Consider the following 18,457-nt stretch of genomic DNA (forward strand, 5'->3'; position numbering starts at 1 on the left):
TTCTGGGCAGTTAGCATTGTGGGTCCTGTCCTCTCTTCAGCATCCAGAGAAAGGGGCTTGGTGGGGCAGCAGACTAAAGCACTGTTATTAACATCAGCTGCCTGCAATTACTGCAAGTTCAAATCTCACCAGGCTCAAGGTTGACTCAGCTTTCCATCCTTTCTAAAGTAGGTAAAATGAGGACCCAGATTGTGGGGGCAATAAGGTGACTTTCTATAAAATATACAAAAGTATGAAGGCTATTGCTTAACACATTGTAAGCCGCCCTGAGTCTCCAGAGAAGAGTGGCATATAAATCAAATTAAAAAAAAGTCAGAAGTGATTCATATTTATTTATTCACTCAGTCATTTTTTTTCTCTCTCTCTCCCCTCTCCCTCCCTCCCATAGAAAGATTCACCCCGTCTCCCCCTCCCCCTAGCAGCCGAGCCTGGGCTTTGCAGGATTTAGACCAATGAAACAAATCTAGCCTACTGGTTAGTTAGCCAACCTCATATTAGCCTGGTAGGTTGTGCTGCGAACCCATCTCATGTGATTAGCTCTTAGTTCAGCGGGCGATGGGGAACGCAGTTTAACTGGGTTAACCGAGAAAAGGGCCGTTTAAATCACCTCAGGTCAGAGTATCGTCGGAAGGCGGAGGTTTGCAGACTAGACGGAGTTGCTGAGTTACCTCCAAGTGCAGAGGCTAAGTAAAACTGCAGCACAGCTCAAGAGGGCAAAGCTCGGAGTTTTTCAACGAGGATTTTGTCCGAGATGTTTCCTACTTTCCACCCCACCCCCACCCCCTACCATCCTGCACCTCCGGACACATTTTTCGCTTATGCTGTACGGCACGGCTGTTACTTTGGATTTGGCCGAAACAAAAGCGGAGGTCAGGGTGTGTGTGTGTGAGGGGGGAGTACTATTGATAACGCCACGCCTCGGTTAGAATCAAAGCCGACACTTGTTTTTTAGGGGTGTTTTTTTAATTTAATTATTTTATTTTATTTTATTTTATTTTATTTTATTTTATTTTATTTTATTATTTTATTTATTTTATTTTATTTTATTTTATTTTATTTTTAATCAAAAGGGCGCTCCAAACAAGGAGGGGTTTGGTCGCGAAGTCCGCTGCCCACCACGCACAGAGCCACCCACCTCCCCGGCCGTTTTCCTGCAAAACGCTCCTCCTTTCTCATTCACCGCTCGGTCGCTTTTGAGTCTCCGGGATTTCCTCCCCCCCCCCCACCTCCCTCCCGCGCGGCTTTGCTTGCTGGAAGGAAAGAAGCGGCGCTAGGACCCGGCGCACCGGCCGGCAAACTGCCGGCAGCCCAGGCAGTCCGCGAGACTCCTCCTCATTCCCAGTGTCAAACTTGACATCAGGCTGCGAGCGGAGCATGGTAACTTCTCCTGCCATCAGAGCGCTCACATCAGTGGCATGCTCCGGGAAGAGATGCAGCTCGCGCTGCCCTCTGCACCAGCCACAGCATGGATTGTCACTTCCCCAGCCTCCTCTTCCTCCTCCTGGGATCTACGCTCGGCTGCTTGGCAGATCTGAGTTTTTACCCAACCAACGAAGGTAAGCCGCCGAGGAGGAGGCGCCGCTTTTCGGAAAGCCGGGAGTTAAATGCCTCGCTTGCCAACCTGGTCCAAGGGCTGGTTGCTCTTTTTTTTTTTTTTTAAGGTGGTCCGCGTGGGCCACTGAAGAAGAGCGATAAAAGCTGAGCTGCGTTCATCCCGGACCAGCCGCTGGGCGTTTTTTTTTTTTTTTTTGTTTTTTTTTTGGTGGGTGTAGCTATGAATGGGCGCAGATTGGCAAAGTTGGTTCGGACGCGCCTGGTGGCTCGTTGGCTGTGACGGACCCGAGTCCCTTTAGTTCCCTCTTGGGGAAGATGCAGGTGAAAGAGAGCCGGGCGAGCTCTCGGTGTTTTGCATCAGCTGCGGCTTGACTGTCGCGCGTCGAAGCGGGTGCCGGTGCGAAGTGACTTGGATCCAGGTTATAATGAATAGGGCGTGTATGTTTGATTATTAGCATAAGTGTGATGGCGCAGAGAAACCTTCCCGGGGAAGTCCTACACCATGCGATCGCCTGCCTTCTAAGGAGGGGAGGAAGAGTAAACTACGCGGCGTGCAACTATTTTTTTTTTATTTTTGGTGAAAGCCAAAAAGGAAGAGGAACAAAGAGTAGATTTGGAGAAATGAGACGGTGCTTCCAAAAAAACAAACAAAAAAAAAAAAACAACCGATGCTAATCCCGTATCGCCTTTTCTTTTGAGTCAAGTAACTAGAGACGTGGTTTTATCTGGACTAATGATGGGAAGGAAGGCAACCTGTTTTACTCGGGAGATCTCCCACGAGTTTATTAGGGCAAAGACTTCTTTTTGCAGAGATCGCAGCTGGTGACTCATTTACACCTATCATTGTGACGTAATTGCACCGAATCATTCCACGGAAATAATTAATTAAAAGCCCAGTAGTCCACCCACTTTTTTAAAAAAAATGTTATAGAAATTAATGTTTGCATTTTAAAGCGTTGCTTTATTAGGTTGCGGCATAAACTTTAGATGTAATGAAACGTTGCTTTTTTAAAAAAAAATCACTTCTCTTTGGTGTGACTTAGGGGTATCACTTATTTTGCTATGTAAATTGAATGTTATAATCAATTTAAATAGGTACAATATGGGTAAGAAATTGTTACTGGGATTCCAAAAGCTATATTTTGAAGGAAAATATGAACATTGAATAGATGTTTTCCAAAAATAATAGAAGATATTCCACATATATTCCGTAATGTCTCATTGAAGTTACAGCATTAAGCATTCAATCTTCAACATGACTATCCAAACACACTTTGTGTGTACAAAACCTACAGGCCAAAAGGGTGGGGATAATTCATATCCAGTAACTGTACAATGTTGCACCTGCTTGATCACTGCTAGTTTAAGGGATTTCTAAATGTTTTTGTTTCGTCTTGCATTTGCAACAGGAAAAGACAAAAGTTATTTATTTGTTTATTGGTTCTGCTTTGAGGAGTGCTATATTCAGGAACAATGCAGAAATGATTTTTGTAAGAAAACAGCCAGTTTATTTCGGCTTAAAAGAAAAAAAATCTCCCTTGTAAAACCACATTCAGTGTATGTGTGTGTATAATTTGACTATATATATTGGAGTCAAATAATGAGTAGAATGTGTGTAGCTGATAGGAAATCTCTTTCTGGAGAGACCATTCTGGAGTTAGGTAAAAGTCTTATCAGCAAAACTCAAGGATAATACACAATAGAGCAATAAACCACCTAGTGTGTTGGCAGGCAAATCATATTACATATTAAGATAGCAACAGTTACTATATAAACCCCTTAGGTTTGTATCTGTTATATCTGTTATTTTATGTGTGTGTGTGTGTGTGTGTGTATTGCTTTTTGCTATTTGAATTTGGCTGAAAATTGAATTCATTGTCCACAGAAGATATTGTTTGGACAATATGTTTTCTTTCTCCAATCTATGTAGTTGGATTCCCTCCCCCCTTTCTTTGTTTCTTACTTTTGGGATTGATGGGCAATAATAGATTCTATATAATATTTCTTAGTACCATAATAACCTAGCTGAGTAAGCTATATCTTTAATTTTTAAATGTAAAGCAACAACATTTATTTAAATTGTCCAAACTTTGAAATAAGTATATTATAAGTAATATTAAGTTTTAAATTTATGTAATTTGAATTAGGTGTATTATATAGAATAAATATAGGGAAAATATACAATAAAATATAGAAAAATGTATTTCTGTTTGAGTCCATTGGATGTTTTCTCAGACATTCAAATAAAAATATATTTTAAACTGTATTATTTGGCATAATTTCCCTATATTTGAACTGTTTATAAAATAACATAACTATATTATAACTATATTATAAATAGCACTGATGAAAACAGTCACTATTTTCTGAATTTGTTAAGAGTGCATGCCTATAAATATAGAAACTAAACTTGCAGTTGTTGTCAGCTGCCCTGAGTTCTCTTGGAGAAAGGGCGGCATATAAATCTAAACAAACAAACAAACAAACAAATAAATAAATAAATTTAATTACCTGTAAATTAGCCATATTGCAATAATAGGACCTGAATGGACATATAAGGATTAATCCTTTTCTTCATACCATCTACTGGTGAATTAATGATCAAAACACTTAAAAATTATTTTGGAGCTCTACATATGATTTGATCTATGATTCTTCAGAAGAGCAGAGCAAATTATTTGTATGAACTGAGTTGATACCAACTTATACATACTTGTGTTAACTGATTACTTTTAGGCATGTGTGTCTATTTCTTTTTTAAAAAAGCATTTGTTTCCCATATAATTTGATTGCTGTGGTTATGTGGCATATTACACAAAATATATATTATAGCCATTCTGAATAGGACCATATGATATCTTTCATTGAAATTCCAATTAAGCAAAGACATGGTAAAATGTAATTTTATTCAGTGCTATTTATAATATAATATTAATTAAATTGAAATATGTTCTAAGGATGTATATTGTGTATTGAGTCATAGAGGCATTTAAATAATCTCAAATTGTTTTTAAATATATTGATTATAAATAGAAAAGGTTGTGAAGAGTTAATCTTGTAACTGTTAACAGTAAATTGTTATAGAAATTAATGTCTTAATAATGAATAGAATTTATTCCTTGCTGAGCTTTGAATAGATTTTTTAAAATAATAATAGAAATTTAAGTCTAAAAGCACATACTTATAACTCCGCTCTTTTTTCAATTCAAGATGGATTTTTCAAGAGTCTCCTAGATTTTCTGGATACAAATCCCCCCACTTTAATTGGAAACATGTTAAAGTTGCACTTTTTGCATCATGAATCAAATAATAATAATTGCAATTTTGTAACTTTTTCCCCTTAATCCATTTCTATAATGATACTATTTGCTCCTGGTTACCGGCAACCTTAATTTAACTGTTTTATAACCTGCAACAGTTAACACTTGACCTGGGTCATTAACAGGATTATCAGCAAATTGGTTTAATCTTTTACTGACAACCTGAATTGCTTCAATAATATTTTGACTATGCAGACAGGAAACTTCTTTTAACCTCTCAAATCTCACATAAAGAATTTCTTATGAATACAATTTTCACTCCCTACCGTTCCCAAGTCACTAGAAATATACATCTGTTCATGGTTACCATCAGGCTGTACTTTGGTAAACAAGTAACACAAAGTATTTCAGTTTACAATATATTTGTAGTTCTGGTTACAATGTGTGAATATTTCCTTCTAACCACTTTGTTATAACTATATAACTACATTTGTTCAGTAGTTAGCTACATTGGTCTCCAAAAATAATGTTTGATAGTAGTTTAAAAGTTTGTGAAGTTAGTAGCAATGAATTAGATCAGGAATACACGAGCAACCCAAATATATATATATATATATATAATGTTTGTATATAAGTTTGTATTAAATCTATATTCAAAAAACTTCTAACAAAATTCTACTTTTGTTTTCCTTCAAACAAAGCAAATAGTTACAAGTAATATTATTGATGTTGTGCTTGTATGCATTTTTAAAAAATTAATCCTCTGGAATGTTCTTCAGTTTTTCTGCAGAAGTCATACATCAAGTTTAAGGAGAGCAAATCAATTGCAATTGTATGCTCTCATGTACTTATTGTTTAGAGAAGTAGCCAGTCATTACGAGTCTTATAATGGATCCCATTTCTGGAATTTTATTTCATTATAATGTACATTTTTCAATATGAGATAAAAGAAGTTTTTAAAAATGAAAGGCAAAACTGATATCACCTGAATGATAGAGAAAGCTTTTACAAGACTCAGCATAATTAAAATTCCAGTTTTATAGCTATCTAGCTCTTCATCTTTTCACTTATTAAACCCTGCTGATGCCTGTTTAATCCCTGCTATTAAGCCAGTCCGAATGACAGGGGCTTAAAGTAGTTCAAGTATATATAGGTGTAACCATTTGACCAATTTCTGATCTGCTTAAAATTTAGCATTATTCTATCACATTAAAAAACAGCATTTAGGCAGGCATGTGTATTAGTGCTGTGCCTGAATGAAACTGCTGCTATAAAACTAAATAATCACAGTTGTAATGCAGAATCCCAGGACAGTTTTCAAAAGGTGGTTTGGTTGCTCCAACAATAACTGGAATACATTATAATGCCTACTGTAGTAGTATTATAGAATTGGGCATGCCATACCTGGTCATCCAAGGAGTAAAGAGTGCCTCTATATTTTTTCCAGATATGATTCACCTAATAGCCCTTAAAAGTTACGTCAATATAAAACTCAAAATTTTGTCAACTACTTTTTCCTATTTCAAGTTTAGGTTAATGTTTATTTATTTGAATTTATAAGCCATTCAACTTCAATGGATTCTTAATACAGGTAAAAGTTCTACTTTAGAATCTTGTTTGTCTTGATATTTTCTAACAATGATTGATTCATTGGATAAACTTGCAGCCCGTTGAATGAGACATTTTGAATTTAGAACACATGATAAATATAAGCCAAATGTAAAACTGCTATCATAACTTAACCAAGACCTTGTGTGGCACTTAGAAAAAACTAAGCAAATGCTGGTGGAAGAAATTAAAATAAAGGGTTAAAGAACTAAAGTACAGAAAACTTTAGAAACCAGTCAGCTTTAAATAAGCAGTAAGAAACTTCTTTGAAGAAAAAGTCTTTAGAAATCAAAACATGTCGTAAGGGTTTGCCATTTCATAAAAATCCATATGATTAGTATAAAGAATATTATCTTTAGTAATATTTGTCAAAATGTAGGAATTAAAACATTGTCCTTCTGGATAAATGTAGTATGAAGCAAATTTTGTTTCTGTGCAATAAATTTCCTTCCCTTTTGCTCAAGATTGCACCATTTTTCATCAATCAAACTTGTTTGATTGAGATAATTGTTACTGAATGAAAGGTTTAAGAGCAAAAATGCAGGATTTTTTTTTCTTTTGCCGTGAGGAGTCTGGTATTTATCACCAGCAAGGGTCACTACAGAGCTTTTATCAACAGCAAGAGTAGAGGATGGCAGAATTTTTGAATTAAGGCGCTTGCTGTTCAGCTAGGCACGATTCAGTTTATTTATATTACAACCACACTTGATTTCTATTGAACTATTTGTTTACATAATGGAGGTATAGATGATATAAAAGAGTAAACTCCTATTGTCATAGAAGAGATTAAAAAGTGCGCATTTAATTCCTTGTATTGAAATTATCAAAAAGAACTTTAGGGTATAATAATCCGAGTAAAAGCCATAGTTATATCCTAGCTTGCTTACTCAAATTTGAAGCTCACTGGGTCCTTTGGGATTTGCTACCAGGAAAAATAAAGTTAGAAATTCTGGTGTGTGTGTGTGTGTGTGTGTGTGTGTGTGTGTGTGAGAGAGAGAGAGAGAGATTGCATTAAAATCAATATTCTATAAGAGTGACATTCAGATATTTTTAAATAAAAATACATAAATCTTAGACTTAAATTCAACTATTTCCCTCTTTAAGTGTAATCGACTTCTAAACAAAGATATTAAGGCTGTCTTATTATGGTTGGTCACAGCTAGATATTTAGCTAGATGTTTAGATTGGATTTAGCATTGTTGTCTACCTGTTGAATTCTTATCAAAGACCCAGGATAGGGAGATGTTGTTTTGAAATAATATTAAAAGTATTGTCACAGAATGTATGGTGTTTCAAGTGAATCTGTTTTTTCACAATTGAGTCATGGTGGTTTGTCAATTCCGATGGTGTTCAAGTGGTGCTCCAGATGTTTGGAATTGTACCAAAGGTGTCTATTACTATTGGTACTATCTTTGCTTTCTTTTGCCACAGTTATTCTACTTCTACTTGTATTTTGTAATTTTTCTCCAATAGTTTCTCTTCTATTCTGCTGTCTCCAATATATTCTAATTTATATATGTAGATATATACATTCAATTCTAAAACAAATACATACATTTTAATGTTCTTTCTTTTAAATATTTTATAAGTATAAATAAACTTTATACATACACACAAACTTATTTATTTAAAAGAAAAAATAACTAAAAAGTAGGTGTTTGTTTTAAATTGGGTTTAAATTCAAATTATAATCAGGGCACGAACTATTGAGCAGTTAACTGTTATATTTTCTGCATTAAAGTAAAAATTTTAAAGGATACTTTATTTCAGTGGATTTTAATTTCTAGATTTAGCTGCATACAACATATCCTTGAAAAACTATTTTGAATGAACCATTAACATGTAACTATTTAAAAATAAAAGCGCTTACTATAATCCAACCATAGTTAATTTAAATTAATTTGAAACAGGAAATATTCTGAGGCCTTAATTCTATCGTTGAAGTTGGATACTTAAAATTTGTAGTACTTTGGCTATAAAAAGCCTACTGGGCTTCCCAAATAAATGTGTTGCAGTAATTTAACTATGATTAAAACTATCTGAAAATCTGAACTGAATGTGGCATCAATTAATCAATTAATTAATTACATAGAATTATTCAGAAATTGCCTAATCCAGAGACTATTTTCAGTTGTATGCAGTCAATTAAACAAATCAACATAAACCCAGTGAAAAATGCAATACAATCAATGAAGCCCAAGGCTCCAGTAAATGACTATGATTTTAACTTGATTTTGGAAATGAAGCAATAACATCTTGCTGTCCTGAAATGCTATTGACTGAAATCCATTACATTTCCAAAGTTTTACATTTCAGCTTGCTTGCAAAATTTACAAATAGCAAATAGGTTGGTAAAAAGCAATTGAGATATAAAAATAAAGATCATACTACTTGAAAGGAACTGCTGGGAGAGAGCAACAAAAGACTAAAGACTAGCCTACCAAGCCCTTGTTGAGGATTAACGAAACCATACAAAATTAATTCTTTAACGTGGGGAGACATTATTCAAACTGATGCACTGTAAGTGAAAACTTTTAGGCAGCTTTTTTGTAAAGTAATGTATATCCTGCTGTTTCGGGCAGAGTGAGGAAGAAAATCCCATTAATCTGGTGGAAAAAATATTGGGAAAAGAATAAAAGCCCACCAAACAAACAGTAGTGGAAATGTACAAGAAGTTTGAAAGTGAAATAAGCTTGCATGTGGGAGAGAATTATAGCATTCAATTACATTAGGTGAACTCATTTGGTATTCTTAAGAAAGTCCGGTTCTGTTTTCAGAACTCAGTGTTGAAAATTTTTATACACAAATCAGCCTATCAACTTGTGCATTTTATCATTTTGTTTAGGTTGCTTTTACAGAAATAAGGAATTTGGGGAATAACAAATCTTTATTGTCTAGCACTTTGCCAGATCTAAATATATGGATAAAAACAAATATGAAACATTACGTTATAATGTAATAGTGATATTCTCAACATATTTTTTTCTTTATATTTGTATCACTTCTACAAATCCAGGTAAAATTCAGCTTTGCTTTTGTGAATTCGCCTTTCTATTTTGTACAGTTGTATGCAAGTTTACAGAGATACGAGCTCTACTGAATCTAAAAGTACTGTCATGTGACGATAAGACTATCTGATATATAGACATTAAAACTTTAAGAAAAACAAAATACAATGCTATTCCTATATGATTTTCATTTGCTGAAATACTTTACATTTCAATTTTAATTAGAATTGTTGATTCATTATTTTTCATTTTTTCAGAAACAATATTCTGGATTTATCAACATAGTTTCAGAGAAAACTTCGCACCACTTCTCAAATCGGCAAATAAATTTTTACAGCTATTTTTAGAATTAGAGTACTTTAAAAATACTTGTTGTTTTTCAGAAGGTATTAGAATTGTCTCTTTGTAAAATGTTCTTCTACTTGAGCTCAGTCCTGGTGACTTTTAGGTACAATACAATAATATTGGAAAAAGCTACAAGGTGGGATTGTTTTTTTGGTTTTTTTTTTTCATTTCTTTTTGTGGACTGCTTTTTTGACTTAGCAATCTATTCCACAGACATAGTGTTCCTCTCCGAGTGCTAATTATAGCCCAACATACTTGTCTTCCAAGAACAGACAAGATCTAATATTTTAATTTTATGCTGCTTTGTATTGTATCCTCTACCCTACTTACATATTAATGAATAAAATATTGGGCTGAATTATTATCAGAAGGCAATGAATTAATAGACTATTTAAAAAGAACAACAGAATAACAATAGAATAACAAGAGTTGGAAGGGATCTTGCAGGTCTTCTAATCCAACCCCTTGCTCAAGCAGGAGACCCTATATCAGTTTAGACAAATGGTTCTTAAAAACTTCCAGTGTTGGAGCACCCACAACATCTGGAGACAAGCTGTTCCACTGGATAATATTCTCATTGTCAGGAAATGTCTCCTTAGTTCTAGCTTGGTTCTCTCCCTGATTACTTTCCACCCATTGATTCTTGTCTTGCCTTCAGGTGCTTTGGAGAATGAGTTAACACCTTCTTCCTTGTGGCAGCCTTTAAATCAACATAGCTTAATTTAATAATGGTTTCAACTGACTAAATCTGAATGCAACTGCTACAGAAAGGCAATAATACATATCATTAGTCTCATGCCAGATCCATCAACTATGCACCCTGTTTGAAACATGGTAAAAGGTGGGATATACTGTACAAAAGTATGTCCTGTCAGAGCTATCTGCAAGTGCTCCATGAATTGCATGGGTGAAAAAGTAGTTTAGGAAATAACCACATTGGGACAAGAGTTGTCTCAAGAGTATGGTGTTGAGTTATGGGGGAAATGAAATAGGCCAGAGAACACCTGCTTCCTAGTCAAGAAAAATCAAAAAATAAATAGGGTCACTGCATCTGCATAGTCTGAGAAAAAAGATTTGTACCCAGCCTGCAAGGTACTGGAATAAGAGATGAAGACATACAAAATTTTGGTGGGTCAAGTAAGAGAGGCTCCAGTAGCCCTTATTACTATTAGTATTTTTCTTTACCTTAATTAAGTTATTTCAAATGTCACAAATGTGTGAGAATGTATATAATTTTTGCTTGTTTAAGGGAAGCAAATTAAACTGGGGCATTTTTTTTTAAGAAAATGTGAATAGCAAAGCACATATGTTCTAAATTAATTACCTCATAAATTCTGTTAAACAATAAAAAATAACTTCTTGGTGACATCAGCAAGTTGGATTCAGCAAAAGCATCCTGTTTTCTTCAATGTGACACTCAATGGATTTTTTAAATTGTATCAGCATGTTGTCTCCCATCCTTATATCCACATTAAATTAGTTGTGTATGAGGAAATAACTTGGGGGCAACTAGAACCATTCTTTGGGCTCTTTATCAACAGATACCATTACAATAATTGATTAGGTTTTCAGTAGCTTATTTTTGAAATTGAGCTACCATAATAGTGACAGTTTGTCATGCATCTCAGTGTGAATGAATGAAAATTTAAATATCCTTTGGACAAACTCTCGTAATTATTCTTCCTCCCTGTCACCCTCCTTCTTCATTTCCATTAGGCTAATAGTTGCCTATTCCATCAGTTTACTTATGTTTATCCTATATTCCCCTATTTCCTTTTCATTGGAAATATGCCGTCACTAGATCTTTGCAAAGTGAGGCCTTCCATAATTCAAATTATATTTTAATGCAAGATTAACAATAATAACCATAATTATTTTATTTTTGTTCTGGCAGCATCCACTGTTTGGAGTATGGCTCTTTGAGCATGTAAATCAAATTTCAAATATGGCCCTCAGTTCCCCTCTTCCCCGAAATTGTGCACTCTGAACTATAAGCAACAGCTTTGATTCCCACAATATGTCTCATTTGCTAATAGAACCATTTTAATCAATTATCTTCAAGCAATCTATATATGGAGGATATAGGAAATGTCTCTGAATGACAGAAAAAAGAGCTGTACTAAGGCAATGATTAGACAAGCTCAATTTGATCCCATTCAAAAAACCTACTTTGAATAAACATTTCACACCCCTTTCTAGTTCACACTGAAAGTTTGGAAAAAACAACTTTCAGACTTGCAAGATTCTGCAACTGTAGCTGTTAAAATAAAAGTATTCCTGACCTATATGGCTGATATGACATTGGATTTTTGTTGGCCCGACCTTAGATGAAAGTATTAGAACAGGATTTGAATGTTTTTTAGAATACAAGACAGAACAAAAGGACCTTTCTCCCAGTTATGACAAAATTTCCCATAGATATGAAGATCATTTCAGAATTGGGCAGTTTCTGACTTGTAAAACTGTATGGACAGATAAAGTCAAACTTGTGATCTAAATAATTATATTCAGATGGATAAGAATTTAGAATTCCTGGGAAAGGATGAAAAGGTATAATGAAGGGAGAAATATTTTTCCAGCTTGGCATTAAGGTAAAAGAAAAATATGTGATGCTGATATTTGGGAATAGAATAACAACACTGCAATAAAGTTGCAAGCAATCATGGCAGAAAAACAAAATCTGTTTTAAAAATGTTTAATGAATTGTTGAGCCTCTTAAACCACTAATAAAATCAAGAAAAGCTGACAATAATCATGTTGGAAGTTCATGACGCTGGGTCATATTCACCTACTGATCTGATTTTACAATGTGTGCTTAATTGTATTTGGAACTATGCAATTATACATTTTAAATACAACAAAATAATTGAAAGCTGTGATATGCTTTACAAATATTGTTAAATCTTTTTTAGGCTTCAAACCTAGGAGTAAGCACCATGGAAGGCAATAACATTTAGTTTTAAGCAGACAGGTATAGACTTTGTGAGAGAAATATCCCTAAACATTAAACTGCAAGCAATTGGATGGAATTTTTTTTTCTCAGAAAAAAAAAGCCTTTAATCACAATATTTCAAACACAGGAATAAAACATGCTAATTCTTGGAAAGGTTCATATTATTTCCTAAAACAGAATCTGGATAGTTGTTTCCATTTTAATGGAAATATTTAACTAAATAGTTTCATTGCTTCCTCCCCTGCACCCAAATGGCAAAGAAGTGATACCGTGTGTTGAGTTTAGGAAGCTATGGTTCTTATATGTATAGAAATTGTGAGAAATTGGCTGCTGATCCGTCCACTGAATTATTTTTGAGAGATAAGATCGAAGACATTTAGGTCCTCTGTGATGTATCAATTACTGGACTGTTACTATTTAAAGATGAGGCACAAGACACTTTGGTTGTTCCATTATATAAAATATTCAATAGTATCTTAATGAGAAAGTTCTAAAAAAGTTCATTAAAAATCTAAAATCTTTTAATGAAAAAAATACACATATAATATCTATAAACTGCAGTAGATAACATAGTATAGCTTTGAAATGTTTATTGCAGTTATGAGTACATTATAAAGTTCATCATGCTTCGGAAACTTTCTTAGCCCTAATTCAATCTGGCATCTTTTTCAAGTAAGCCTCAGAGGAATTAAAAGAACTTGGTGTGCTTTTATGCAGGTTAGATTCAAAAGTCAGTATAGATATATAACATTTCCCAAGAAGAACAACCAAAATTACTCCTGATGTGGTTTTTAATTCCCAGTTATAACCCTGAAAATCACTTATCTGACATTGAAGTTGCAGGCATCCTGAGGACTCCAACTCATTTTCCTTCTTCAGATTGCTTGGGGTTGATAATTCATTATGACAAGTCAAATATCCACCTCCTCCTTTTGCATCACTGCAGGACTTAAAGCAATATTGGAGTTTTGTGCATCAGATTTGCCAAGAATTAATCCTGACTTTGATTAGGGAGAGCTATGAAAACATTTTCTCATCAATAGTAAAAGAGGGGAAGAGAAGGGCAGGTGAAGTGTTGAAATAAAGGAACAGGTGCAATGGAAAATAAAACTTGATGTGAGTCTTCATTCTTTCTGCTGTTACTGTTTTAATTGACTAGTATCTTAACAGCTGGTACTTTACACAGTAGTGAAGGAGATGGCTAATGGCTAACCACTTGGAAAGAATGCTGAATTTGAAGAAGAGTCAGTACTTTACCAAGAGCAGACTGACTGATGTCTGCTATTAGGTTCTAAAATAAGCAACAATGTAAAATCTGTCCATTAAGTAACAGTGACATTGTTACTTTGAAAAAAATACAAACACATATATTTTGCAAATTCTATGAACTATCTGAATGAAGGAACATGTGTATGATGTATGTATGATATATGCATTTGTGTGAGAGTGTTTCCATCATACTGAAGTATTCCCTTTCACAATAAACTGTCTTAGACAAAGCAAAAAACGTGATTAAGAAGTAACAAGCAAAGGAAATTAGAGCAGGAAAGGAGAAAAGGAAATTTCACCCAAGAAAATAAGTATTTTGGAAAGGAAAGGAATGCTCTAAAGCTACAGAAGTATGGAAGTAAAAGGCATTCATGTTAAATGGAGCAGGGTATTCCCAAATACGAAGTCACTAAGGGTGCCCTAATAAGTAGGATTAACACTGCTTTGAGATCACGTAGGTTGGATGTATGCTGCTACTCATAAATATTGCATTTAATTTAAACATATTTAATAAAATAACTCTTTATGGATTTATGATTTCCCTCTTACATTTTAAAATTTTTCAGAAAGGGTTTCAGGAAATATATCCACCAAATGTTTAAAAATACCTAAATGCTGCCCCAGTTGTAAATTTTTGTTTATTTTCTTAAGGCAACAATATTTATCAACTTGTATGGCTCATCTAACAATTAAGTTAACTTGAGGTCTCATAAAGAACAAATTAGGTCTAAGAGCTGATCTTTTAAATATTATTCAAATATGTAAAATTGTAAAAGTACAAAAAAAGGAGTCAAGTTCTCTGGTTTACCAAAATTAATATCAAGATAGTGATCATATTTATGGAGACTTTTTGCCTGCATCTCAGCAAGGCTTCCTTAGTGGAATAATTCAGAAGTGGGTATTGTCCTGCAGCATTTGTAGTATGTGAAAAAGATTGGCTAGTGACTGGAATGTTCTTGGGAGGTGTCAATTAATGACTTTCTGGAAATGTTGTCTCTATTTTAATACCCAGGAACCAATTAATAATTTCCAGTAACCCATTAATTGACATTTCTGAGGAAACCCAATGACTAAGAATGTACAGCAAGCCTGGGTTACATTTATTTCAAGGCCATAATTGTGAAAGTAATTATTGATAAATGTATTACATTCATACTTTTTTTTTTTTGAAAGATACATCCACAATTGAAAATTATCACAGTAGGTTTCACTTTATAAGGAAATGATCTTGCAATTATCTGGTGTTCTTTCTTAATCACAGCTCTTGAGAAGGAAAAAATAGCTTTGTTGAGTTAATCTGTTCTTCCTGTGTTATTGAGTTGGGGGATCACAATGTTTCAGATTCATCTTGATAATTCTTTTCAGGACAATATTGCATGAATACATTGGGAAATATTATTTTCACAGTCTTCCCAGTTCTATATAGGAGCTGCAGAGATAGACAATAGAATTGAAATTGGGGAAATTGGTGCAATTCACAGTCAATAGGCCAATTGATTAATACCAGTATTCAAATATTTGGAGATACATGAATGTTTTAGTGAATTATTTCTATGTTGTTTTCCTTGCTGTTAGGAACAAGTATATATTATTACTTTTTGAATATTCAGATGAAAAAAGGATTGGTGGCTACCACATATTGAGACCTGATCAACATTTATGCAACCAAGTTAATTTTAGGTGATCAGTTTCAAAAAGTAGCAAACTATGCATGACTGTGCACTGATGCCAGTTGTAGAACATTTGATAGAATTCTTCATAATTTGAGTTACAGGGACACAGTTTGTGTCCCTGTAACATTCAAGAGTTTGAATATTTCAAATTATAAAGTTTAATAATTGTACAGTAATTGTTTGGTTTACTGGGGATAGGGTCAATTTCATAAATTTAGAAAAGGAAATAACTATCTCTTGTAAATGGCTTCCTCTTAAAATTTGTTATCAATAGTTTTTGATTTAGTGATAGCAACCAGTCTTGCATTATAGATCTTTTCATTTTTGTACCTGCAATAATCTTGCTGTGTTTAGATGGATGGATAGACAGACAGACAGACAGACAGACAGACAGACAGACAGACAGACAGACAGACAGACAGACTACTATTTTCTCTTATCCAAAAAGCTATTTTAATTTTAAAAATCCTCTGAATTACTGTCTAGTTTAATCCCAAAGTGCCATAGTTTTTTTACATGCCCACAAGCATGATAAAATTATCCTTCTTATTATTCACATTCCCAATATAAATTTGAAGTAGCTTTATACATTGTAGTTTCATTGTTCTAGATAGCCTACATTTGTATACATTTCCATTTCAAATTCTGTCTTACATTATTCAATAACATAAATTCTTTAGTATAATTTTAATTTACTGATAACTGTAAATATGAAAACTATTGACAACCATGTCCTTTGGTCATCAGTTGTTCTTTTGATTTTATTTTATATTCTCTGTAATAAAATTCTAGAATCTCATGATATTAAATATCTTTGCCTATAATTACTTGTCTCTAAAATGCTTCTTGTGTTGAGAACCATAAAGGTGCTTTTTGATACAGCCTATGTTTGTATGACTTTGTCAAACCACAAATAATGCCAGCCAAATTTCAGGTCACATCCTTTTAATTCTAACAAATTTTTATTTATCAGCAAACTCAATCTTTCAAACCAAGCCACTAAATTGCAAAGCACCATTTCAGACCAGATCAATCCAATCCAATCCTCTTCTTTCCTTTGCATATTGTAATGCTTTATATTTAAATCATGGCTTTTTTCTCTTGCCATGCAAAACTTAACTGCCATTATTTAATGGTACAAAAATTGTCAAAACCAGTATTGTCCAAAAAAAAAAAAAAAACCATCCTTCTGAGCACAGCATTCATTTTTGTCCCATAAATTATCCCCAACAATTGTAGTTTTTCCCATTTTAGCATGTTTTTTTAAAAAAATCATTCCATTTCTTAACATAATTATTTGAAATAACATAGTTATTTGTCATAGTGATACCCAAATATCTTAAAACCAGTTTACTTCATCAGTTTTGTTTGACTCTTTATTTTCATATTTTCATATCTTCATCTTCTGGTTATTCAGATCTTAAAAACTGATCACTTTTTTACCCAAGCCTTTTCAGGCAGTCAGACTAAAGAGCCACTGCTTTTAACCTTAAAGTAATGATTTCATTTTTCAGGTGCGTGTAGATTATTTTAAAGATTTGTTTGCTTAAAAGAGTAGCAGAGAAGAGGTGTACTCAGTTGCATGCAAGAACACTTAGGAATCAATTTTGGAAGTTGTATCATCCTAATTCATAGGATGTATCTATTGTTTTAAAGAATTTTTAAGCACTAAGATTCAGCATAATACCTGAAGTTATTTGAATGCATGATGCAATTTAATTATGCTTGTCCAATTTTAAATAATTGGAGAAGCATAATAAAAATAAATTTCTTCATAATTACAATCAAATGTATTGAAAAAAGTTCTTGTGCTACACAGTGGATGATACAATGAATTGCTAGAGAAATTCTATAATTATGCATTTTAATTGAAATTCATTTTTTGAAGAAGCAAGCATTAAACTGTGCTAACATTTTTGTGTAGTTTGTGAATGCATTTATCCACACACGGAAACTGGGCCATGTAGTTTTTAAATATTATATGTGCCTGTAAACAGTTCTGGTGGTGTTTTACCTCCAAGCAAAGACTAGCCGGATCCTGCCTCAGGATAGCTTCTGTGCTTTCCAAATATGAATTACATGCTTTAATTTTGAGTATATTCATATTTATTTATTTATGTTATTGTTTTGTATAGAAAACTTTGATTTTCTGTGTTAGCATTTTTCTCATAAGTGAAAATTAACAACTACAATAATGAAAGAAATGAAAAACTTTCACTTCCTCTGACATTTGAAAAATTTGTTCAGATGGTAAAAAATTCTGTCTTCAGTGATTATCTTTTTTATAACTATTTATAAACCATAAATAATTTTATAATTATTTATAAATAGTTATAAATAATAACTATTTTTCAGCAATTGTGAATTTTTGAAATTGTATTATGCAAAAATAAATAAGGAATTTATTTATACAGGAATAAACTCTAAAATTGTGCTTTTAGATTTTTATCTTGTCCTATTTAACTTCAAAAGAAGCTGCAAATCTATTATAATATAAAAATCCAAGCAAGGCTTACAGTTCTAATAAATCAGAGTTATATATATGCACGCAATTTAATTATAGTATCTACTTTAAAATAATTTAGTTTACATGAAATCCAATTTAATATCTGCATAGTTATTAATTGATGGGATGTTCCTATTTTAGATGATAAGAAAGCTGAATTTAATATATGGAAGAATAGTGATCAAACTCCTTACATTTTGAGTGTTGGTTAATAATAAGGGATAACGATGATGAATAATAATTGATAAGCTTCACATAGCTAGCTTCAAAGGGGTGAAGTA

At 33.3% G+C, this 18,457-nt stretch overlaps 1 protein-coding gene across 3 annotated transcripts in view; it reads left to right on the forward strand.

Annotated features, from left to right (window-relative positions):
• Positions 1-1,334: 1,334 nt before the first annotated feature.
• The window catches only part of EPHA3 (EPH receptor A3), a 211,484-nt gene continuing 194,361 nt past the window's right edge, over positions 1,335-18,457 (forward strand). For all 3 annotated transcript variants that reach the window (XM_034413524.3, XM_034413534.3, XM_034413541.3), the window contains exon 1: positions 1,335-1,556. In XM_034413524.3, coding sequence (XP_034269415.1) covers positions 1,466-1,556 — 91 coding nt within the window. In that variant the 5' untranslated portion in view covers positions 1,335-1,465. The remainder of the gene's footprint in view (positions 1,557-18,457) is intronic.

Source organism: Pantherophis guttatus, chromosome 5 (genome assembly GCF_059756535.1).
Source record: "Pantherophis guttatus breed Tessera chromosome 5, ASM5975653v1, whole genome shotgun sequence".
Lineage (NCBI taxonomy): Eukaryota > Metazoa > Chordata > Lepidosauria > Squamata > Colubridae > Pantherophis > Pantherophis guttatus.